Here is a 25,938-nt window from a genome sequence, read left to right as displayed (position 1 = left end):
TTTGCTCCCATTTTTTTTTCTCATAATTATGGCTACTAATGTTATGTATAACCCCTTTGCTTATATTTATGTAAATGACCCTTCATCTCTCAGCAAATCAACTAATCTGTGGGTCTTTGAATAAAGTTTTTCAAACACAGAATGTGGTTTATTGTTTTGTTTTGATTTTAAGTAATGAAACTAAAATGTGCTCAATTTTCTATTACATTTATACAATAATACCAGATTAAACGGGAAGAAAAGGGGTCTGAGAAAAATTTTAAAGACCGTGTAAAAAGTGTTAAATAATAAAACTATGAAAAAACTAAATAAAAAAAATTATTAAAATAATTTAATAGATAATAAACCATTAGATTTAAATAAGTACTACATCTAAAAATACACTTCTATAGTAAACACACAAAAAAAAACACGACGTGAAAAAAACATAATAATTGAAAACAATAGAAACTAAATATTTTCCAAATAATGATTTTACTGTATAAATTTGGTTTATGCAATTAAAAGATATATCTGCCTTTTAAATTAAATTGTAATGTTTTAAAGAAAAATCCCTACACTAAATTATTTAAATTAAAGTATATAGTGTTTAAAGTGAAAAAATAAAATATTTCGAACTTCCACAAAATAATAATAATATTTTTTTTATTTATAGATATGTAATTTTATACCGTTAAAATATTAAAATATTGCACTTCCAACCAGCTGCAAAACTATAATTCCTTCTTTTTAAACTTATGACAGATGATAAAGACGCTCAAGGTCGCGTCGTGACGTCTCTTCCCTCTGATTGGTCGCGCGCATCAGGAAGCGTCGTGCTCTCGCGCTGTCCTCCTTTAACAAGCGACGACCTCCAAACTCACCGGAGCTATATTTCCGCTTACTGCGTCTCTTATCCGCCTCCGGGACCGCGTCTCCTCCGTTACCCACGAGCATCCCCGCTGTGTTCCCGAGCGCTCGCGTGATGGCCGCGTACAAGCTGGTGCTGATCCGCCACGGAGAGAGCTGCTGGAACCAGGAGAACCGCTTCTGCGGCTGGTTCGACGCCGATCTGAGCGACACCGGAGCCGAGGAGGCCAAAAGGGGCGGCCAGGCCCTGAGAGGTGACCCGAGTCCGGTCTTGTGTTTGTGTGTGTCCCGCGGAGATCACCGCACTGCAGCAGCAGCAGCTCCTCTCGTGATATTACTATTATTATAACGCAGGATGACTCAATATCGTGCTGCGCTTCCTCATTTACTCTTTATCTGCTGCAGTGCAATATTTTAGCTTGCCAAGGCGTTAAAAAACCTTCAACTATAACACAGAAGTCATAAGTTTGTTTAAAAATACGACATTGTGAAAATGAGTTCAGTAATTGATTTTTATATGTCTGGTTTTTGAAAATATAATATCTTCTAAAATATTGATATGGAGGGGAAAACCAAAAAGAGGAAAAGGATGTTGCTTCACTTTTCTGTCAGTACCATATTTAACAATATTCTTCTACTTCAAAAACTGTATTTTTAAATATATATATATATATATATAATATGAAACATTTTAATTATAATATTATTTATAATTATTGAATTTTTTTGCAGGAAAAATATTTGGTTGTCAGAGCGTTGCTTGGAGGTTGCATGAATGTTGAGTGGTTTTCTTGATGGACCAAGTCTTAAGGGATCAAATTCCTGCATTGCAGACACAGATACAAAAAAAAAAGTTTGAAACCAAGATGTAACCACACAAGTAAAAAATACACAGTACAAAATGTAACAGTGAAAGCAAAGTTTTCAGAATAGCAAATGATGGTTGAGGATCTTAAAATAATGAGTGCAAATCAAAAATGTAATAATGCATTTAAAAAAAAATAATAATTAGCGTGAATCAAAACTTAAAACGCATTTAAAATCATGTTTCATAAAACTTAAATATTCATGCAGAATTATCCAACTTGCAAACAAAATCATGTTTTCATTGGTTATATTTCTGTTTTTTGTGCTTTCAGACATTTTTATGCTCATTGTTTTTAATACGCTTATGCTGCTTTCCCTTCGCTCTTGTTTCAATTTTCTGTGCTTGGATTTGAAAATGTTGCATTAGTTTCATGTAAATCAGGGCAGGTTTAAGCATTGCTCCACTAGTTCTAGACACTTAGCTGCTGATGCTCATAAACCACAATCTTACTGACCCCAGAGCTTTGAAGGGTAGTGCACATGCAGTGTGCAGAATGAAGCAAATGCTGTTTTCTCTCTCTCTCTTCCAGATGCCGGGTATGAGTTTGACATCTGCTACACGTCTGTGCTGAAGCGTGCCATCAGGACCCTGTGGCTGGTGCTGGATAGCATCGATCAGATGTGGCTGCCCGTGCATCGCACCTGGCGTCTGAACGAACGCCACTACGGCGGCCTGACGGGCCTCAACAAAGCCGAGACGGCGGCCAAACACGGCGAGGCACAGGTGAAGATCTGGAGACGCTCCTACGACGTCCCACCTCCACCCATGGACCCCGAGCATGACTTCTACACCGCCATCAGCAAGGTGAGCAGGACACTGACCACCACCAGAGACATGTCAGTTCAGCATGTTAGACTGATTTCTGAAGGATCATGTGACACTGAATGTGATGTCACTGCAGGACCGCCGCTACGGCGACCTGACGGAGGACCAGCTGCCCTCATGTGAGAGCCTGAAGGACACCATCGCTCGAGCGCTGCCCTTCTGGAACGAGGAAATCGTTCCTCAGATCAAGGAGGGCAAGAGGGTCCTCATCGCCGCTCACGGCAACAGCCTGCGAGGAATCGTCAAACACCTGGAGGGTGAGAAACCCTCTCAAACACCCTGAAGATCAGGCCCTGATAGTACACCATACAGGATATACACCCTAAACACACCCAGAATGAGCCCAAGAGGTCTCTTAATCCATAGGACGCTATGAAACCCTTAAATTGTCTGGACCCTGTTTTAATGGTTGAATTAAATTTGAATGATCAAAAAGCATGTCTAATTAATTTATAATTATGAAATTTAGACATTTAACAACAGTTGTGTTTAACAAAATGTTTAGGGCCTTGTGAAATTGTGTTTATTGTTCTCAATTCCATTTTTTGCATTTTAATTTTCTGGATTTAATGGTTACATTGAATTTTTGTAATCAAAAGTATGCTAATTAATTGAAATTATAACATTTTACAAATGAACAATGATTTATTAAAGGTTTAATGAATTAAGTTTAAATAGTATCCCCTCCCCCAATTCAGTCTACTTTTAACCAAAATTCTCTTTTTAGAATATATATATATATAATTTTTTTTTTTTAATAAAAGGGTCCTATGGATTTTTTTATAATTATTCAGAATGTATGATTAAATACAATTTTATTATCAAAAATGGTGGTATTCAAGGGAAGGCATAAAACATTAACGGTTTAATTTATATTTTGAAATCTAATCAAATGAAAGTGTAGCTTCTAACTCTTCTGTCTGCACTTCTCTTGAGTTACTCTTTTAAAATTCTGTGACATTCCGAGTTATACTGAAAATCCGCTTTTATCAGTGAATTCTGTGACTACATGTCATGGAATTCTCCAGGCCCTACATGATGCATCATTTTCACCAGCTCTTAATAATAATTGAAGTAAAGGTAGCAGTAAAAAAAAATCTTAGCAGATGTATAACAATGTCCTGGCAGCTTTATAATTGCATCTATTTGACTGTGCTAATTATATCCCGTGTGTTTGCTCCAGGTATGTCGGAGGAGGCGATTATGGAGCTGAATCTGCCCACAGGAATCCCCATCCTTTATGAGCTGGACAAGAACCTGAAGCCGGTGAAGCCCATGCAGTTCCTGGGGGATGAAGAGACGGTCCGCAAAGCCATGGAGGCCGTCGCCGCTCAGGGCAAAGCCAAGAAGTAGACCTCAGTTCACACAATCCTCCTCCAAAACACAATCATTGTTCGACCATGAGCCTAGAACCAAACCACTGACCAATCATTCATTTCCTAATGCTCTGAATCGGGACCATCCTTCTAATAAAATTCAATTGAATCTGCTTGGGTATATGTTTAAATGCAGTGAAATTGAGCCACAGGGAGGGATTTTAGCTTTACATAGTCTCAGCACTGAAGATCCACGGTTGCACATTTCAGAAGACGGCACATGTGTTTGTCTGTGATGACATGCTTTGATCACTGTTGCCAGGCAGCAGCATATATTAATGTCCGGTCGGGCTGCAGAAGGGGTGCGATTCCCCGTCTTTGCGTGATTCCTGCTTTGCACCGCTGCTCTATATATTTCTCAAGACCCACACAAATGCTCTTGAATCATCGCACAGTGTCAAGTCACTGAAGAGATCTGTGTAACGGTTTGTTTTTAGGATTCACCTACATCTAGAGTGGAGACGTGAGTTTGTTTGGTGATTAAAAGCATATTATATTCCTGTGGGGTTTTTGCATATGTTTATTCTCACTTTTTCTGTGGTAAATATGATGCTGTGGTACATGTCTTGTTCAATGCATTTTAACCCAAGTATCCTGCAAACATACTGAATATTGTTGTCCCAGAAAATAAATGATAGCTTGTAAAGGAGGTTAGAATTAGTTTGCTTGACTGAAAGCCATAGTTATATGTACACTTTCGTGAGTTATGAGATGTGCAATCCCTAAAAAATTTAATTGTCTTAAGCAGAAATAAAGTTGCATGCTGTGAATATTTTCTTCTGATTGCTAAAGATAAAAAGAGAAATGCAACTATAATCCGGCAGCCATATCACCCTGGAGCCCAAGACCGGTTTCCCACTGAAGCTAAGCAGGGCTGAGCCTGGTCAGTACCTGGATGGGAGACCTCCTGAGAAAACTAGGTTGCTGCTGGAAGAGGTGCTAGTGAGGCCAGCAGGGGGTGCTCACCCTGTGGTCTGTGTGGGTCCTAGCGCCCCAGTGTAGTGATGGGGAGACTATACTGTCAACAAGCACCGTCCTTCGGATGAGACGTTAAACTGAGGTCTTGACTCTCTGTGGTCAGTAAAAATCCCAGGATGTCTTTCGAAAAGAGTAGAGGTCTGGCTAAATTTGCCCATTGGCCTCTGACCATCATGGCCTCCTAACAATCCCCATGTCTGCTGATTGGCTTCATCACTCTGTCTCCTCTCCACCAGTAAGCTGGTGTGCCTAGAAAAGCGCTATATAAATGTAATTAATTAACTATCACAATAAATCGTTTAAAAAACATGAATATACATAACATATCTATTTAAAATAAATGCAGTTCTTTTTAACATTTTATTCATCAAAGAATCCAGAAAATGTATCACAGGTTCCTAATAAAATAAAAAGCATCACAACTGTTTCCAACATTTCTGAAGGATCATGTGACACTGAAGACTGGAGAAAAGATGATGAAAAATCAACTTTGCATCACAGAAATAAATTACATTTTAAAGTATATCAGAAAAACATTATTTTAAAATAATGTTTTTTTACTGTATATTTGATCAAATAAATGCAGCCTTGGCGAGCAGAATAGACTTCTTAAAAAAAATAAAAACATCACAAATTTTAATAAGGATATAATGTATAAGGAACAAAACGTCAAAACCCTTTTCATTCAACATGTCTCCAGTTACATTGCAATGCAGCCACAACAAATATGGCTGTTTACTCAAACCGCTATATGACGAAGTGACCAATCAGAGCGCGAGTTGCCCTCTCACTAATAGCCAATCAGAACTCCTCTGTCGCTTCTTGAAAACATGTCGCCCATGAAGCTGTGTGTTCCAGGTGGGTCGCTGTTATTAATATATAATCTGCGCGTCCTTTTATCGAAATAATCGTTGTAGGGCTTGGCTATATGTTCTTTGTTTACGCACAGAGTGATATTTTATGAACTTTGATGTAGGTAGTAATAGTTGTGAGCGGTTTGATTCCTCTATAGCTTTCACGTGTGTGTAGCTACAGGGCTGAATCATCCGCACGCGCAGCACTAATATGACGCTGTAAACACATAAACATGTTCGATTTCGGTCAACATATGGCAAAAACAGCTTATGTCGATTAGTTTGCGTGATATAATAGCGTGTATGTGATATTGAGTGAGTGAGGTGTTTGCAGGGTTTAAAGACTCGTTTGGCGAGCCCTGCCCACCGCCCGGGGCGCGAGCGCTGCTGTCATGCATACCTGCCCTGAACCTGGGGTCATACACTCACCTGTGTGCCTCTACACGAACGACTCGAGCTGCTTCATCACATAGATTACCCTGGAAACCGTCACCGAAATCCGGTTTAATTTTTTGCATGTTTGTAAAAAAAAAAATATAATAAATTATTTATAATGTACAGTTAGTTACTGTTCGTGTACACCTCTGGATATTACAGTATTTAAACTATGAAAACATATTTCCTCCACGGTATATAAAAGAGTAAATGCGACTTAAATCTTACTATTCTGACTTTTTACATCACAATTGAGTTTGTATCACAATTCAGATTTTTTTCTTTGACAGCAGATAAAAGTGCAGAATTGTGAGATATAAACTTGAGCAATAGTGATATTTAAAAGTCAATCACAGTTAATTTTTTTTTTTTATTCTGTGGCAGAAAAAATTGCAAGATATAAACCCAGAATTCAAAGTGGGGAAAATGATCTAGGCTAAATTGTGAAAGTTAAACTAAAATCTGAAAGAGAAAAATCTTAATTGTGGGATTGAAAAGTCTCCGCTAGCTTCATTATATTTTATTGCATGGCAGAAATGAACTTTGATGATCTTTTCTTGTGGTTAAACTATATTTTTAGGTTTATTCCTGTCCTATATACTTCCATTGAATGTGGATGACTGTATATTGTGTGTGTGTTTACACACAGTTTGATGTGGCTTGGTTCGTCTGCTGTTGTTCACACAGGTGAAAGGCTCTGCAGCACGGAGGACTGTATTCCCGGGAACGGCACGTATCTGCGGCACGGCTCCATCTTCGCTTCACTCGCGGGATACGTGCTGAGGAAGAACGAGGGAGAGGAGGTCAGTTCATTTGAACACAACATTTATTCATTTGTAAGACTTAAACACCCATGCTTCTTGGTAATTCTTCACAGCTCCCGGTGATTTCAGTCGTAAGGGAGACAGAAGCACAGCTTTTGCCTGACGTCGGTGCCATTGTCACCTGTAAGGTGAGAGTTCTGTACAAAACATCACATCATTGGTGTTTAATGCTGTGGACTGTGGTCATATCATATCTACATGCTTCTGATCTTTTTTTTGTCATTTACTGTGAGACGTTCTGCTAAATGTTTCTGTGTATTAAATCTATGATTGTTTTTTTGCAGGTGACAAGTATCAACCCACGATTTGCTAAAGTCCACATCTTATACGTGGGGTCGACTCCGCTAAAAGACAGGTTTAGAGGCACGATCAGGTACGGATGATTTAATCTTCTATCAATCCCTGATTCTAATATCAGAATTAGCTTTATTGGCCAAGTGTGCACAGACACACAAGGAATTTGTTGTGGTTTTTAAAGTGCTCTTGGTATAAACATATCTGACATGAGAATGGAAAACATTTTAAAAAGTAAGACTTAACAGTATAATAATGTGTATGAATGTGGAACAGAAGATTTATGTACAGACTTCTGCATTGTTTTCTCTATTTACATCTGTATAAATTAAGATATGCATATGTATTTACATAAAACTTGAGATTAATATCCATCAAATGTTGCAAATAGACTGACTAAGTAAAGTTTCATTCATATTTGAAAAGCAGGTTCTGTTGGATATTTTATTATCAGTAAAAGAAGTAAACTGTTCAGTCTAATCTGTTAAACATGGTTTGTTTTGGATTTGTCCAGAAGAGAAGACGTGAGAGCGATGGAGAAAGACAAGGTGAGATCAGGGGAATTCTTTTGTTTTGTGATTAAAAAAATGTGCATGGGAAAGATGATAATGCTATAAAATATTGTACAGAAATGTCTGCAAACATCTAATATGTAACCTTTTTTAAAAAAGTGTGTTGAGTGGTTAAAATGTCATGTTGAATTGCTGTTTTCAGGTGGAGACGTACAAAAGCTTCAGGCCAGGCGACATTGTCCTTGCAAAAGTGGTATCCTTTATGCTTTATGAAAAGCAGTTTTTCTTTTGTCATGGATGTGCTGCTCATGACCCTTGACCTCGGATGTCAGATCTCTTTGGGCGACGTGCAGTCGAACTATCTGCTGACCACAGCAGAGAACGAGTTGGGTGTAGTGGTGGCCCACAGCGAGGCGGGTGAGGGAGCGTACAGATAGCATGCACTTTAATAGGAATAGTTCATCCATAATAAATATTTGACAAATGTACTCACCCTGAGACCATCTTAGATCTAGATGAGTTTGTTTCCTCATGGGAACATATTTGGTGACATGTAGCATCACTTGCTCACCAGTGGATCCTCTGCAGTGAATGGGTGCCGTCAGAATGAGAGTCCAAACAGCTGATAAACATCACAGTAATCCACTCCAGTCCATCAGTTAACATCTTCTGAAGTGAAAAGCTTCAAGTTTGTAAGAAACAAATCCGCCGTTAATGCGTTGTAACCTTAAACTCTTGCTTCTGGTAAGAATATGTGTCCATTATCCATAATAACGCTTCCTCCAGTGAAGTCCCTCCCCTGTTGTCCTCTCATATCAAAATCCACTATACTACATTTGTTTAGAGCTATTTTGGACCGTAAACATATTTTTCTCCTGATTCAGGCAAGATGATATTTTTCCCTGCCGAAAAAAATACTATTTCATTTCATTTCATTTATTATACAGGAAAGGTTAAAAGTAACCGTTAAAACACCGTCAAACGGGCCTGGCTCAGTTTAAGCAACTGGTTTACAGCAGGTTCCTGTTCTGCAGCAACATAAAACAACGAACAAGCTCAGTACATATTTACAAAACTTAGACATAGACTGAACAGAGTACCGACCAATATAACAATAAAATACATGAAGACAAATCTATAAACAAATTAGTGTGTGCAAGTATGACTATCCCGGAGAAATAGTTTGTTTTTTTAAAAGGTATGATAGAAGATAATGTTTGAATGTGATAGGGAATGTCATTCCAAATTTTGGTGTAAGTATAGAAAAAGGATCTCTTACCAAAATGATTTTTGTAAGACGGAACTGGGATAAGTTCCTGAGAGACTGACCTAGTGAGACGTTGTGGTCTCATCTTGTGTGTCGGAAGAAGCTCTGTGAGTGCTGGTGAAGTGCTGTTTAGAATCTGAGAGTAAAATGTAATGGCATGACAGTTTACATAGTTCTGGAAAGTAAAAGCTTTTGTATGCGTTAGGGCATTGCAATGATGAGACCATCTTGGGAGGTTACTATGAATCTTGAGTGCTCTGTAGTATAGTCGTGCTATCGGTTCGGTGATTTCTTTTGTAGTGAGAGACCATATTGGCAAACAATAAGACATTGTTGAGAACACAATGGCATGTAGGTAAGTTTCAGAGATTGAGGAAGAGAGATACGACCTTATCTTATTATAAACATAGAGTTTCTGATTCAGCTTTTTTGTTAATTTGGAAATATGCTCTTGGTATGTGAGATGCGAGTCCAGTAGAACACCAAGATAGTTGTAGGTCGTTGTGATAAGATTTTGGTTTGCAAATTTGATACAATCATTAAAAGAAAAACATTTTCTGGGTGAGTGAAAATACATGCATTCAGTTTTTTTTACATTAATGGTCAGATGGTTCTTTTTCAACCAGTCATGTAAGAGATGAAGGTCAGATGATAATTTGGAGATTATGACAGTAGGATTTGAATCAGAAAGAAAAATAACAGTATCATCCGCATACAATAAGCATTTTGAATGTCTGCAGACTCGTGAGAAATCATTGATATATAAAAGAAAAAGTAGGGGTCCAAGAATGCTGCCTTGAGGCACGCCCATATTACAGCCTAATGGCTGCGATAGGACATGGTTAAAATTGACTGTCTGTGATCTGTTTGTCAGATATGAGGAAAGCATTTCAATCACTGATGGAGACAGTTCAAACGAGTGGAGTTTGTTCAGCAATATCTGATGGTTCACGGTTTCAAATGCTTTGCGAAAGTCAATAAAAATAGCTCCCGTGATGTGACCTTTATTAAGAGAGTCCCGTAATTGTTCAGTGAAGAGAAGTAGTGCTGACATAGTTGATCTCTTAGCACGAAAACAGTGTTGACAGTCACTGAGCAAATTATTGGATTCAAGGTATGCACTTAGCTGGTTATGCAGGACTTTTTCCAGCAATTTAGACATTGCTGGTAGTATTGCAATTGGTCTGTAGTTTGAGACAAGTGCGATTATCAGATTAAAAAATTGGAATAACTTGTGCTGCTTTCCACTCAGTAGGAAAAATGGAAAGCCTGATACAAAGATTGGTTAAATGTAAAAACAGAGGTATCAGGCTATTAGCATGAGTCTTTAAAAATATGGTGTTTAAACCGTGTATATCATGGGCATGAGAATTTTTTTAACATATGTAGTACTTGTATCACCTCATTCTGTGTTATCTCAGAAAAAGAGAACTGGTCAGATGTTGAGTAAAGAATTGGTGAAGGCAAAGAGGGAGTAGCAAAATCCATAGCTAATTCTCTAACTGATGATACAAAATAATCATTAAAAGCACATGCAATTTTTTCTGAGTCAGAGATCAGAGTACCCCGTAGAGAAATTTGAGTGTTAGCATTAATTTTTTTTTTTCAGATTCTTTCTCTACTATGGATAGAGGATTCATATTTTAGCTGGAAGTAAACTGTTTAAAGTAAAAACGCTTTAATGATGGATTTGTTAATTGATGGACTCTCATTCTGATGGCATCCATTCACTCCAGAGGATCCATTGGTGAGCAAGTAAAGCAATGCTACATTTTCCAAATCTGTTCCTATGAAGAAACAAACTCCTCTACACCTTGGATAACCTGAGGGTGAGGACATTTGTATTTATGTATAGTTAACCCAAAATGTTCTTTGTTCATCACGGTCTGAAATCTCTTCTCGCAGGCGCTCAAATGGTGCCCATCAGCTGGTGTGAAATGCAGTGTCCACGTACACATGCCAAAGAGTTTCGCAAGGTCGCGCGGGTACAGCCGGAGTACCTGCAGGCCTGAGCCACGCCCACCTCACCCGCTGACCACACCCACCGGAACACACAGCTTCAAAGACACGCCCCCTCGAGCAGAACTCTCAGCCCAGTAACTGATTGGAATTCTAGGAGTGAATCTGGATTGTCACATTCCACACTGCTTGTGATGCACACTACTCGGTGAATACTGCATGAGTATCACATTACCGTAGTTGCATTCTGGTATTTCTGCTGCTCTGACACACCCGTGATTGCAATGTCGCATGTTCAGATGTCTTTTGGAAGCTCTGATTGTGGAAGCTCATATTGTGTTGATGGACTTCCATTTTAAATGGTCCTGAATGTTTAGAGCTTCTTTAAACACTGAGTTGGAACAACTGTATGGATGAGTCTTAGTAAAACGTACTACTTTTGGTCACATTTCATCACAAAATCAAAAGAAAAAAATAAGAAATTATATTGTGTAAAGCAACTGAAGCCTGTTTTAACGACATATTTTTTGCATTGTATAAATGGAGCTCCAAATCCCACAGCTCTTTTCCAAACGTGGAAATTTGAAGTTTATGGAGTAATAACATTTGGCAGCACTGTTTTCTAACTCTTTGAAGCAAATGAACTGCAAAAATAGTCACCAGAGATTAATTTTCTCTTGCCGCTTTTATTCAGAACATCTGGAAATGTCTTCATTTGATACGTTTTCTTTATTCTGTCTTTTGCCTGTAACCGTTTTGAGAGGACGTGTTTACAAGAGAAAAAAATAAATAAAGGTCAGTTCCATTTGTCCTGGATGTTGCATTGTTGTTTGCAATATAATGGACAATTTTAAAACAGGATTTACTTCAAGTCAAACGATATATTCCTGTAGCTCAAACAGTAAAGCTTGGTGTTAGTGATGCCAAGGTAATGGGTTTCAGTTTGGGATCAGTAAGATTTTTTTTAAAGCATTTAAGTGCTTTTATATAGCAAGGATGTGTTAAATTTATCAAAAGTGACTAAATAAATTTAATGTTAAAATAAATTTCTATTTTAAATAAATTGTTCTTTTGAGCTTACAGTTCATAGAAAATTATCATAGTAGGGCTGCAACTAACGATTATTTTGATAATCGATTAATCTGTCGATTATTTTTACGATTAATCGGTTTATGTACTTATATTTTAGTTTTTTCCATTTTTTCCCCAAGTAAATTATTAATAAATGGTCTTTATCATTCAGCATATATTTAAGAGATTTTAACCATTTTGCACTGTCATATCCTCATCAAAAATATACCTGGAGTTGTTTTATTGTGTTAGTAATCCTTTGTCGAACTCTTCTGCAATCAGAACACTGACCCATACTCTAGCAAATTTTACAAGGAGATTTCAAATAATGTTTTCACCATGGCAGTCTTTAGAGCTCCTAAAGTAGTTTAACATCCTGAACAAAGCTTATTAAGGAATCTTTCAGAACATATTTTCACGAAGAATAAGGATAAAACAGAATAAAATTGCAGTGCATTGTATTTTATTTTTTACTGGGAAACAGCTTTATAGCTTTTGCTGTGAAATTGTAAACAATCCTTCAAAAAAAGTGCCAATGGCATGAAACCTGAATGGAACTCACAATTTAAAGTAAAATCCATCAGAAGGTTGTCCAGAAAAAAAATAGGACACACACAAAAAGCCTGCTGTGTGAAAAAGAGCAGTGAATACTTAGAAAAAAAAAAGTGCATTTCAAATATCTACATTTACCTCTCTCATTCAGTCATAATTAGGCTGCACGACTGAATTTTGAACTGGTAAACGACAAACTGATCACAGAACATGTTTGTAAAGCTTTAAATGTTAACTGTTAAAAAGCAATGTTATCAGCTTTTACGACTAAACATTTGCAAACAACATTGTACTGGAGAATCTGCACAAATGAAAGTCTTAGGGGCAGTTCACAAATCGCGCCTAAAAACGCGTGGAAAACGCTAGGCGCGCCGCTTTCTCCTTCTTTCCAAAGCGCTCGGGCAGAAGCGCCCCTGAGGCGTCTGCCTTTGCTAAGCAACCATGACGTGCTATCTCCTTGAAGACGCGGAAATTTCAGCAAAGGATAAATGGATTTGCAGCTCAAAAAAATCGCTTGCAGTAGCTCTGCTACTAAATTTATTTCAAAATGGAAATCCATATACAACTATGATCAGCTGTTCCTTTCATCTTGACTGAGCTTTTAACGTTGTTACGGGAAAGGATGAAGCTGATTGGTTAGTTCTTGTCACATGACCCGAGGTGCGGTTGCGGCATTCTGAAAAGTTTAAATGTTTTTAACTCGATGCGGTGTTGGAAATAACGAACTTGAGCGCGCAAAATACGCGATATGTGAACGTCCCCTTAAACAGTGCAGTAGTGCAGAGTTTACAGGTTACTCTTCTTTTTTAAAGGCTCAATGTAAAGTACTCCCACATCACGCTGAATGCTGCAGACATAGACATCATATGATGTCTATGGCTGCAGAGACGCTGTTCGGGAAGCACGTGACATAAAACAAGGCCAGCTATTGGCTATTCGCTACTTCTCCTGCTGTACTGGCTGAGTAAAACCTCCGGTGGCTCATTACTGCCACACTTTGGTCACCGCAGATTTGAAATATGCACGAAATGAGCCGCTTACGGCAAATAAAAGTTATTTAGCAACGAATCGATGACTAAATTAGTTGACAACTATTTTAATAATCGATTTTAATCGATTAATTCGATTCGTTGTTTCAGCTCTATATCATAGTTTCAACAAAAACATGAAGCAGCCCTATTATGGGTTACGATCGGTTAATATTTTGGTTTTGGGAGTCCCCAACAACAGGTTGACATGCAAGCAAGGTCAAAAAACACTTTCATTTTTTTTAACGACCATTCACTCAATGATAAATGTGTCTCCATATAGTGGACATAAGTGGTGCTCAATGGATTGAAGATTAAAATTGCAGCTTCAAAGGGCTCTACACGATCCAAGCCGAGGAATAAGGGTCTTCTCTAGCGAAGTGATCAGTAATTTAATTAAAAAAAAAAAAAAACAAGACAATTTTATATATATATATATATATATATATATACACACACGTTGCTTGAGGATGGGCAGGTTCAAGTTTCCTGGGTCTGCTCGCAAGATAAATATGCTAATGCAACTTGAAACTGCTTAAGATTCGTTCTGATGACTCTGAGTCAACTCTTTCTTAGGAAAGACAGTAACTTTATACATGGTGCACTTTTAGATTTAAAACTTTGCAGGATGTTTTCATTCATTTGGAGCTGTTACACAATGCATGAAAGGTAACTTTCAAAAATCTATAACGGGCACTTTAAACTAATAACATCTCACAATATAAAAATATATAATGTATATTTGATCAAATAAAAGCAGCTTTTGTGAGCATAACATTTTGCCAACCCCATGCTTTTGAACGCTAGTGAATATACTCTGAAAGCAATGCCACTTTAGACAAAACCCGCTAAATGCATCAATGTAAATGACCAAATAAATTCACTAAAATCTCAAAAACATCAATAACACAATGTCAATCATGATTACCCAAAGGACAGCTCTAATCCAGTGTCTTTATTTGCTGTTGCGTAATTTTATCTTCTAGTATAAACTTCTTGGGCAAATCCAATGATGAATTAAAATACACCTTGTGATATTTCACCTGAGTACAACATCTCTCAGGACCCAAAGAAATTCAATCAGGTTTAAAGGAAACTTACAAAATAAAATAAAGTTTAATACTTTTCTTGGTGGGTGATTCCGAGCTCCTTAGTTTCCAAAAAGTAAAATCCACTGTGATTCATACATTAAAGGAGCAGTTCACCAAGAAATGAACATTTTATCATCATTCAAAACAGATTTCATATGGGCTATTCTGTCCTTTTTCTGGAGCTTGACTGATGTGATGACAGCACATGGGTTTGTAAACAATGTGAGAGTGAGTACATGATGATCAAGCGTTCACTTCTGAGTGAACAATCCTGTAACTCTCAGTCATCGAATCGCACGGAGTTCCTTGCATTCGCATCAATAGCAAACTTCTTATTGGACGGCGCCGCAAACCCCAATCCGGCTCCTTTATTCCTGAAGTCCATACGGCGGCTCTGTGCACGCTCAAACTCTCCCAGAAGGCCTTGCTGCAAAGTCTGTTGGCCTTCTTTCCCCAGCGCCATGCTGGCCTGGCCAGAGGATCCTGTGAGGGGCTGGCTGCTCTTTTTAAAGCCGCCCATCAAGCGCAGGAACTTGGCTTGTCTGTCAGAGCTGTCAAACTGTGCTGTGCCCCACTGGCCAAGATTCTACAAACAGATCAAAATCCCTTCACATTACTGATTACACTATCCATGCTCTTACACTCTTATAGGTAAAGACCAAGATAAATTAAATGCTAGTGTTCTGAAGTGAAACTGACCGGCTTCGGCTGTGATTCCTGGTCAATGTCCCTCTGTAGGGCGAGTCTGCGGGCCTGTGGAATAAAAACAGTTTTAACACATCTTAACTTGATTTATTTACGGTGTACACACAGTATGTGGTAAAGTATCATTGCTGTACCTGATCTATAGAAACCTCATCCTGATTTCCAGGCTTTGCTGACAGGAACACGACATCAGACTGAGCACAGAGAGAGAACACAATGAGATACAGAGAAGTAAGTGTGTGAGTCACTTTTGACATCAAATAAAACTATTAGCAACTCATTTAAACTCGGATGAATGTGTTACACTTTCCTGGAATATACAGTGCATAGAAAATGACCATATGTCACAAAACATTACAAATTATATTTGTCATAAATAAAATTAAGCTTAGTTTTATAACTCCAAGGCTTTTCATGTGACTCATTTTCATTTATTATGCAAAAAAGATATATATATATATACACACACACACACACACATATATATATATATATATATATATATATATATATATATATATATACATATATATATATATATATATATATATATATATATATATATATATATATATATAATAAAAAAAAATTGTGATTTGAAACGTAAAAAGGATATGACAATTTGAAAGTTGCCTCTGTAATTCTAAAACTGAAATTAATATAAACAAAAAAAATGAAATATATATTTTTTTTAATGAAGGGGGAAAAAAAGTGTATTTTTCCAGAACCTTTAACTAAAAAAAATGTGTAAACACTATGCAAGTATATAAATAATAATAATAATAAAAAAAAAAAACATATGTAATTAAATATCCTCTCTGAAAGTCAGGTTAATTGTCATCACAGTGACATCATATTGTAAACACCTGGTCATGATCCTGGGTTTTGTCCGAGCAGAATAAACTCAGTAAAACTCACCGCTTTATTTGCTCTCTCCATGATGGTCTCATGATGCTCCTCTTTAGGTTTTTTCTTTTTCATTTTTTCAGGGGTTTTGTTTCTGTCATCTTTCCTCCCCTTCTTTCCCGTCGGCTCCTCCTGGATCTCAATGACATCATCAGTCCTCGCCCTGATTTTCTTCTTCTTCTTCATCTTATTGTCTGATGGTCTCTCCTGTCCTCCGTTTGCGTGAGGATGACTCTCACCTTCATCCACGCTTTTTAATCTCTTCTTCAGCTTTTTCTTTTTTTTCTCTGCCTTTTTATTGGAGCTGATCTTATCAGGCTCCTCCTCTGCTGAAGATTTCTTCTTCTTTTTCTTCACCTTTTGCTCCACCACTTCACATGCATCTGCTTCTTTCTGCTTTTTTCTTTTCTTCTTTATCTGTCCATCTGCCAGTTCTGTATTTTGCTCTTGTTCGGCCACATCATTGATTTTTCTCTTCTTTTTCTTCTTTTTGACCAGCTCCACACTGTGTCCTAAATCAGCCACTTCTTCTTCGACCTCTACCTCTTTTTTCTTCTTTTTCTTTTTTATACCTTCCACCTCTTCTTCATACCCTTGTTTCTTGGCTTTCTTTTTCTTGGACACTAAATGATCTCCATCCACACTGACGATCACTTCCTCTTGGATCTGTTCTGCTTCCTCCTTTATCTTCTTTTTCTTCTTCTTCTTCGTCTTCTCAGGAGCGTCACTGATGTTTATATCTGAGCTCTCTGGTTTGACGGTAGTCTGAACGGCTGCATTGCAACACACAGGGCTGTTCGCTTCCACTTCCTCCATTTTCTTTTTCTTCTTTTTCTTCTTCTCAGCTGCATCGCTCTCCTGCTTCTCTCCATCTCTGATGTTTATGATCAGTGGTTCTTCTTTTTTAACGGTCTGGACGGACACATCATGACACGCAGTCACACCTTTATCCTGAACATCCTCCAACTTAACTTTTTTCTTTTTCTTCTTCTCCTTGGTCGCCCCGTCCACTGCCATGCTAACTTTTGTCAACCAGCTTCTCAAAAACCTCTTATTCTTCTTGCTTTCTGCATCCTCGGGGCTCTTTTTCTTGGTTTTCTTGGTAGTTTTTCCTCTGATTTCTGATCCTGGATCAGCCTTCACTACCTGCAAACCCAGTGAACACATTTCAGACAGATGCACTACATATAATCTTCAAGCAAACTAACTTACATTCATAAATGATAAGAAATAAAGTGATTTATAAGTAATTTGTAGTTCTTGGCTGGTTGGGTCGAGAAGTAAACACATAGATATGACATTAGTTTGACGTATGTGTGGAATGACAGCTTGGTTGCTTTTTTAAATATCTTTTAATACGTTAAACACATTTGAATCTTACTTAAACATGACTACAACAGCATTGTTAAATCGACTAGTTTAGCTAAACACGCTGTGAACAAATACGCTTCGCTGCAGCGGTTTAACATTCCTTGTTTAACTCCTTCAAAACACTATTATTTGCGTTACATGTTTGTTTTATTACTTACTCGTGTGCCACACGTGGAAACGCTTTACCTTCAGACTCTAATCCGGAAGAAGTCGCTCGTCACTTCCATGGTAACGCTTCCACGCGTCCCTGGCAACAGTGACCGAACGCGTCCGCGAGCGCCAGTATGCGCATGCGCACGACGCGATACGCAAAGAGTGACAAGAGACGCCTTGAAAACACGGTAGGAATGTTTATTGGAATTTGTTTCAAATATAGACATCAATTACAGTTGGTAGTATGCTTTTCACACTGTATTGCCTTTCAATATCAAACACGGCATTACATTTAAAGATAATACCATCAGCTGCATCATAAAGACTGACAATCAAGCTTGCAGAGTCTGGAAAAAACATCAAACGTGAGATCAAAACTAAACTAGGCTCACAGGTCGAATTTAAAAGAGCATAAAAAGAAGATGCTAATTGAACAACTTGATACAAAACATTAAAATAACTGAAATACAGTTTAATACATTTCAAAGTTATAGATTTTGATTATATATCTAAAGTGGAATGCAGGCAGAAGACTTTCTAAGGGTAGACATTTAATGAAATAACCTCTCTCTCACAATCTCATCATCAAAATAACTGTCCCTTTTTACTTCCTCAATACACATTTCTGGTTACATTTTGAATAATTGATATGTGCGTGTTTCCTTTGAAATTGGCCACTGAAATAATATGCTTTTTAGTTTTGGCAGACATCACAAATGTCTGTTTTCCCCTCCAGTCAATCAGTTCACATTGAATAGTGAAAGAATGATTCTCTCTCACTCAGAAACGCGTCACATTATGTAAGTAAACTGGTCTGTTACCAGCTTTTCATGTTGATTTTTATACTCCCTCTCCTTTCTCTTTCACATATCTCTGTTTATGTAAATCCTTACAGGTCCTCATCAGTATGATTTGTCTGATTTATTTAATCTAAACAGACATCACCTGAGTTATATCGAATATATAGCACGTCCTTTGTTAAGTGCTTAATAGAGAACATGTGCAAAATGAGCTTGCTCCCATGTTGAAAATGTCCATTAAATTGAGTCAGCTCTTTTATTAGAGGAGCATTTCCAAATGATTAACATGGAACCTTAATAAAGTGCCTTTTGACCCTGTGAAGTCACCCGAACTCAATCCTTTTGGGGGGCCCGAGGGGACATTATTGCCATGCAAACCGCTCTCACCACAGATGCCTCCCAGTGAAGTTTGGAGGGGCGGATGGGATCTGGAACATAAAGCGTGAGGTGAATGGTTTGTGACAGTAATGTTGTAGAAATGAGTAGTATTGTTACTGACTGGTCCGGCATTCATGAGCAGGGCCATCTCGGTGGGCTGGTAAACGTGACTGCGGTACGGCACAGCGGGACGTATCAATCCGTTATGATAACCTCCAGTCTGCAGAACTACAAGAAACAAGACAATATATACAATATATTACATGCTATTATGTAAAACAAAGGAAAAGCTCATTTAAAATCTGTATATAATAACTCTAATCTGGCTAAATAGAATAAATATAAAAAAAATCTATATATTTTAAAAATATGGGCAGTTAAATGATTTTGAAAAGCTTCAGAAGTTTTACATTTTCCTAATGTTCTCAAAAGGCTATTTTGGCAGAACCAAATAATAACGTTCTAGAAACGTTTTTATAACCATCAACTAACCTCCCAGAACGTTGCTGGGAAGTTTTTTTGTAACAGCCTAGAAAACCTATATAGGATGTTCCCTAATGGTTACTTTTAGGCTTTTTTTATTACACGGCTCTGTGGAATACTTGATTCTGATTGGTCAGTCGTGACATTCCGAGGTATGTTATCCCTGGATAACAGCCTGTAAAAGCTTATAACACAGGCTCATCAGGGTAACAGCAGTCGGCGCTCTACTCTTGCTTGAACTATCTTTGTTCTTGATGGAAGCTTTGCTTTTGTTTAGCTAATAATTTTTTTAAATCAATTTAAAATGGTGTACAATGATTTAATTATGTCATCCTGGTATCGTGGACTTGCTCTCGTTTCATACAAACCCAGCTACTGCCATTTTGCTACAATTGTTTTGTACACCATAATGGATTTTTGGAGAACTAACAAACTGGTAAGGTTTTAAAACATTTTCGTCTTAATTATTTTATTGCCTTAATTATTTTGTGGTGAAATGTTGTGTAATACGTGGTTTGCCGGCACCATTTGCCTTAAATGTCCGTTTGCTCACAACTGCTGTCTTTACGGAAGCTTTGCGTTCAAATATTTCAACTCAAATCAATATTTCGCGTCTAATTATTTATTTATGTCATAAGGAGCCGTTTAATAAGCGGGATAATGTACATCCAGCTGGTTATTCTTGCAAAATAAACCCCTTCAGGCTGATCAAGACCTCTCCGCTTCACGTTATCACCCGGTCGTGATCACCCTGTTGGGTTTATTCTGCGAGAACAACTGGCTGGATGTACATTATCCCTTACATAATCATAACCTAATCTTCACGGATGTTGCAGGAAGGTTTTTGTAACAACCTAAAGATAACCTACACATAACGTTCTCTAATGGTTATTTTTAAGTTTAATTTTAAGAAACGTAAACTATCCGTGCACGTTTTTTTGTGTGGCATCCTACCCGCACTGTGCTCTTCTACAGTGTACGCCTGGCTCTCTGCGAACGGAGCTCTGGGATTGGTCGGCCGCTCGTCGTCATGGTAACTTTGTGCCGTTGGCGGTTGAGGAGTGTCGTAGTAGTTCTGGCCGGTGTCTGTGTTCCTCTGACTGGACGGACGGAAGCACAGGTGCGTTTCTGGGATAGCATGAAATAACAGCAGCACCCAACCCTCTGTCACCAAGGCGACCGCTAATGCCGGCTCATCCCAATCCTTTGCTACGGTCGTGATGGTGGCGTCTCCGTACAGATAGAGACCGAGCCAGGCGACCCAGAGGAGAAGCGAGGACAGACATGAGAGGAAAAGCCAGACAGCGTTGCACCTCCACTTCATACTCCTGCTCGACTCCTCTCTGTTGCTCCCTCCGCACAACACCACAGCCAACGACAACATGCTAGCAGCTAGCAACAACGCTAGAGCATAGCTACACACCAGCACAAAGTCTAAAGGCAAATAATCGCAGGCTGCATGTCCCTCACGGACAACCGTAAGCAGAAGCCACTCTCCAGCAATGATGCCTTGAACCACAGTGAGAGCAAAAGCCAATCCGGCGAGAGAGCTGCCCGCTGGGCTCCGCCTCCCTCCGGCCAGCTTCTTCAGCCGCACTCCCTGCACCAGCAGACAAGAAAAACACATCGCAAACAGAGCCCCCCACAGCCCGCGGCGCACTATGCAGAGCACCTCGCCACGCCCCACCATGAAGACCAGCGATAGGCTGAAGAGACCCATGGTTCCAGCCAATAGGAGGAGGAGAGGACCGACACCACAACGCTTCTCTGGTTCCGTTATCGTTTTCAGCTTGGCTAAAAGAACTATGGCCAGGATCAGAGCGGATACGGTCCCGCCGCATGCTATGGCCTCCAGCACCACGCCCCACACGGACTCCAGATCGCACAAAACTCTGTAGGGCGGGTCCACTGTAGCGCCACACCCATGAGGAGGGGGCGGAGCCATAACCTTGGGCGGGTCCTCAAGAGCGCAGCAGCCAATCAGAAATAGAATGATGATGAGGGTGGGCCTTACAGCCATGGCTGGAAGAGAAAGAATACAAAACATAAATATATTTTTTTCCAATGGGTTTTCTGTGTAAAGCCCGACATAAACTTGAATTGAATTGAAAACTTGAATTGAATACTGTATCTTATGCGCATACAATGCGTGTGATGCACATTTTTTTTTTTACATATAGAAAACAAAACCAGAGATGGAACAACAACAGCAAACACCTACATTGAGTGTGTTAAGAGATTAAAAGATTTTAGTTTAAAAGGGTACAAAGATATTTTATCAGTCGTACCTTCTGGAGAGAAACTTTCTAAAATGCATGTGTCAGCTGTCTGATTTGTGTATGCTATCAATTGGAGTACACTTTAAAAGGCTATGCTGTTGTCTGTATGCTTATGCTAGCATACATATACAAAAAAATGTATACTTTGGGCTTAAGGATTTCAAATTTTTTTATTTTTCAGTAAAAAGACATTAACCAAACCACCAGCTCTGAGGTGAATCACAAGTCGTCACTATGAAATTACCATTTTCTTTTGAAATATTGCAGGGTTTATTATAAATAATTAACCTGTGCATATCTTCATTTATTTATTTATTATTATTATTGTTTTTTATAATTAATATGCCCTCTTAATAAAAACCAAAAGCTTCTACCTCCATCTACCTCCTACCTCTACCTACACCTCTTCTCCACCTCATGAAATCAAAATTGACTTTATTTACTTAGCGCACATTTCTAGTCAGTGAACAATTAATCTGTGCAAGGTTATAAGAAATAGTTTGTTTTGGTAATCTTTAATCAAAAGCAGAAAATTTTCTTCCTCTCTGAAATGGCACTCCTTCTCTGATGACGTCAGTTTGAAGGCTTGGACAGAACATCTTTAACAACGGCCGTTAGGTTGCTATGAGTCAGAGATGAGAGGAGGAAAATAAAACTCAACCCTCTATTCAATATTCAGTTTCAGTTGGAAATACGTCACAGAAATAAAGACTGCATCCAGAAACTGAAAAATGCTTCCTTTTAAGGACGCATTCCAGGAAGGCATCAAGGCACATCCGAATCCAAAGTTATAGTTTTACTTTCTGTCTCATGAGATACCTTTATCTGATCAATTTTTGAAAGCAGCATAGATGTCCTTCGCAGCCTTTGATATCCCACAATCCTGTGCGTTCCAATCTATGATGGTTGATGGCATCTGAAAATTACATCTAGTAGGCCTAGTAAGTTTTTTGTGAAAAGATTTCTGACTAACTTTTAGCATTTTTTATGTTATTTCTAGTGAGAAATCAGTAGGTCTATTATAGTAATTAAATATTTGTTTAGTTATCACCTGTTTTGTTGTAAATCATTAAACCTTTTCGCTGCCTCAGAAGCCTGTCAGTTTCATCAGATCAGCAAATCAGTTTCATGAGGTGGCCTCATGCCAAAACGCTGCGTGCAATGTCAATAAGGCAGCAAGTCAGCTGCCTAAGTTTTCAGATGCAGTCAAAGTCGGCCGCAACTTCACGCAGACTTTAATCAGGTTAGAAGCCATATTGGAATTTAACACAGTTGAAAACGAGGCTGTGCATGATAGACCGCCTGGCACACACTAATTGTCACAACTCACAACTTTCAAAACTGTTTTATCTAGTTTTTGAAAGAGGTTTCATCGTTATTTTGTTGGTATGTTGTTAAACAAGAGCACAATCCAATGAGCGCACTGTATCCCTCACAGGCTTGTTTTCATTTCTTTCAGACACAGAAGACACACGTCATCGCTACAATCATCCAATCTTCCAGAATAGATGGAATTTTCTTTTTAATTTATAAAATTATCGTATGAGAATCCTTGTTACAGGATATTCTTAACAAGAGGTAAAAAAACACAATTGCATTTACGGTTATGGTACAAGTCAACGACAAAACTGTACACTTCTTTGTATTCTTTAAATTAAAAAACAGTATACAACATACTGATGAGTCACTGATTATAACTACAAAAATATTGTGTGTATTAGACTAAAAAAATAAGTGTGTATTACAGTGTAGGTACTGTAGACAGGCATTGCTGTAATTTTCATTTCCAGAGCAACATCCACTTCTCTGGTTAGGAATTTGGCTATTAAAAACATAACATTTTAGCACATTTCACTTTAGAATTTTTTTTATGTTATATGTTTATGCAATTTGTGTGGTTTCTAGATAAATTTGATATATAATAAAATCAAATAAATGCTATTTCTAGTGAATGCATTTGCTCATCCTCTGCTGAAGAGTTGTAAAAGCCGAGTGTAAAGATGAGTTTGTCTCTCATCCGCTACCCCTTATAAACCCCCGACAGTTGCTATGGCAACCAGAGGAGCGCGTGGGATGGCCTAGATGGAGCTGCACACAATTGATATAAAAAACATAAAAAACAAGAAGTCAGAATACACACACACATAAACACATGCAGGTTCAAACATGCACAACTTCAGAATCGCATTTGAGTTAATTGAGTTAATTTAAAGACGGCAAAACCATGATGAACAAGGTTTATAGGATAGATCTGCAGGCAAAACAGTTATATAAACCACAGACAGCAATAGATGTAACTCACCTGATGAGTTCAGACTGTATTATAGATAAAGCCTTGAAGTCGATATGTGTTTATTAGTGCAGGAGAGTTTCTACACACTTTCCCCCAATCCAAATCTCTTCTTATCGTGTGAGAATTATCCTGCAAAATACAAACTCCTGCTCTGACATAACAACCGAACGCCACGCTTTTTCTCGGTGCTCAATAGTTGAAAACCGGTGACAGAAACCAGCTGATGTGCGACAGACAGCTTCACACCCACACACTACATCTGTAAGAGAGCATCCTTATTTCTTGATGTCACTGCTGGTGCTTCTTTCTTCCAGTCTCTCTTTGACCGTGTTAAACCTCCTCTTGCAGCGAGAGATGTTGCTGCGCAGTTTGCTCCGTGGATCTGTGTGCAATTGAGGGTAAAACTCACGTCTGATTGAATATAGACCTCACTGGACCGCTGTAGTCCATCCTCACTTGTCACATGCATCTCTCTCTCTGAAGGGCTTCATTTGCAGCATTGTGACTGCTGCTGGTGCAGAGCCTATAAATAAACCACAGCAAACTCCTCAGTAATCATGCTTCTCACAGTCTCATGATGATCCAGCGGTCAAACTTCTGGCCTGAAGACTTCCAGTTAGACCTCTCGCTGTCATAGACAACTGACACAGGCCACACACACACACACTTACGGCCAGGTGTGTGTCCACGTGCAATGTCTTGAGGGAGTCTTATGTAATAAGGATCCCAGAGCTTCAGGTCATACGTGTCCATTAGTGAGTGTGTGTGTGTGTGTGTGAGTGTCTCTTTAAGTAGCCTTCAGATAATCCTGTCCAGTGGTGCAGTGAGCCATCAGAGTATTACAAAGAGTCTCTTCATCTCTCCTTTCAATGTGTGTAGGTGCTATATTTTGTAACCCGTACAGTGGATATTAACTGGGATCTAAGAAGTTCAATGTAATAAGAGGTATACAATTTGAATGCCTACAAAACCTATTATTTCGTTGAGGCCTTAGACACATGTGAATTGTGGAGACTTGTTTTTATACTGACCAATCAATATTTTCTATTCCCAACCCTAAACAGAAAACCTGTTTGCATTGTTACACTTTCAAATACACATTTACTATTTTTTATAATTTTTTCCCTCATGGGGACTGCAGGCTGGTCCCCACAATGTCACAAATTTCAGGTTTTACAATCCTCCACAATGTATCATAACATGTACAAACACAGACAGATATGCTTCAGCACACCATAATGTACCCCAGATGCTTGTTGAAGATTAGGTTAAGCTGCATTCAGATGACTTGCTAAACTGCACTAGTGTAGCAGAGCTTTAAGAGCTAAATGTTTTAGGTGGCCATAAGACCATTCTGATGTATTTTGTATAATGCATAACAGGGATCGTTCTCAGAACGTTCTTATCAACAAACCATACTCCCAGTAACAGATCATTCGTTCATTCTCAATGCGTCAGCACAAAAATGTAGGCTAGATTATACATTGTTTATACACAGAAACAATTTAGTTTGATATTAATCTAATGCTTTTAGGCGTTACTTCTTGATGCAGAATGTTCAGAAGACATTTGAAAGTAACGTTCCCATAATGTTGACAGAATGATCAAATGGAATGTTACCTCGCATAACCGAGAAAAATTATTTAATGGGAACATTCGCAAAATATGATAACATTTTAAACATCTATTTGAGCAAATAAAGACGGATTTATCTGAAATTAGTACAAAACTGCCAACAACACGTTTAAAGTGTGTAACACCTCATGAATCCAGTAGTAATGATGCTG

General features: G+C 38.4%; 4 protein-coding genes and 1 pseudogene across 5 annotated transcripts; 3 read left to right on the top strand and 2 right to left on the bottom strand.

The window, feature by feature from the left end:
• Positions 1 to 797: 797 nt before the first annotated feature.
• On the top strand, positions 798 to 4,688 carry LOC132144060 (phosphoglycerate mutase 1). The gene is made up of 4 exons (XM_059554786.1): positions 798 to 1,103; positions 2,247 to 2,521; positions 2,619 to 2,799; positions 3,726 to 4,688. Exons 1-4 carry the CDS (start codon positions 965 to 967, stop codon positions 3,893 to 3,895), a joined length of 765 nt encoding a protein of 254 aa, XP_059410769.1. The 5' UTR covers positions 798 to 964; the 3' UTR covers positions 3,896 to 4,688.
• A 46-nt stretch (positions 4,689 to 4,734) lies between these two features.
• Positions 4,735 to 4,851, top strand: LOC132144348 (5S ribosomal RNA; annotated as a pseudogene).
• Positions 4,852 to 5,669: 818 nt separating this feature from the next.
• LOC132144059 (exosome complex component CSL4-like) lies at positions 5,670 to 11,855 on the top strand. 2 transcript variants are annotated; one of them, XM_059554784.1, is made up of 8 exons: positions 5,670 to 5,754; positions 6,873 to 6,988; positions 7,063 to 7,137; positions 7,294 to 7,382; positions 7,818 to 7,851; positions 8,018 to 8,068; positions 8,148 to 8,232; positions 10,988 to 11,855. In XM_059554784.1, exons 1-8 carry the CDS (start codon positions 5,727 to 5,729, stop codon positions 11,092 to 11,094), a joined length of 585 nt encoding a protein of 194 aa, XP_059410767.1. In that variant the 5' UTR covers positions 5,670 to 5,726; the 3' UTR covers positions 11,095 to 11,855. The 2 variants fall into 2 exon arrangements, with proteins under 2 accessions (XP_059410767.1, XP_059410766.1); XM_059554783.1 differs by having other exon boundaries at positions 5,698 to 5,754; positions 6,864 to 6,988.
• Positions 11,856 to 14,616: 2,761 nt separating this feature from the next.
• On the bottom strand, positions 14,617 to 18,056 carry knop1 (lysine-rich nucleolar protein 1). The gene is made up of 5 exons (XM_059554781.1): positions 17,924 to 18,056; positions 16,407 to 17,540; positions 15,623 to 15,682; positions 15,483 to 15,536; positions 14,617 to 15,369 (listed from the first exon to the last, which is right to left on the bottom strand). Exons 2-5 carry the CDS (start codon positions 17,409 to 17,411, stop codon positions 15,064 to 15,066), a joined length of 1,425 nt encoding a protein of 474 aa, XP_059410764.1. The 5' UTR covers positions 17,412 to 17,540; positions 17,924 to 18,056; the 3' UTR covers positions 14,617 to 15,063.
• Positions 18,057 to 18,102: 46 nt separating this feature from the next.
• Positions 18,103 to 24,903, bottom strand: LOC132144058 (G-protein coupled receptor family C group 5 member B-like). Its single transcript, XM_059554782.1, has 4 exons — positions 24,161 to 24,903; positions 20,534 to 21,601; positions 19,218 to 19,324; positions 18,103 to 19,146 (listed from the first exon to the last, which is right to left on the bottom strand). The coding sequence occupies exons 2-4, from the start codon at positions 21,597 to 21,599 to the stop codon at positions 19,102 to 19,104; spliced, it is 1,218 nt and encodes a 405-aa protein (XP_059410765.1). The 5' UTR covers positions 21,600 to 21,601; positions 24,161 to 24,903; the 3' UTR covers positions 18,103 to 19,101.
• Positions 24,904 to 25,938: the final 1,035 nt, after the last annotated feature.

Source organism: Carassius carassius, chromosome 7, assembly GCF_963082965.1.
Source record: "Carassius carassius chromosome 7, fCarCar2.1, whole genome shotgun sequence".
NCBI classification, from domain to species: Eukaryota; Metazoa; Chordata; class Actinopteri; order Cypriniformes; family Cyprinidae; genus Carassius; species Carassius carassius.
This window is presented reverse-complemented; position numbering and strand designations above follow the sequence as displayed.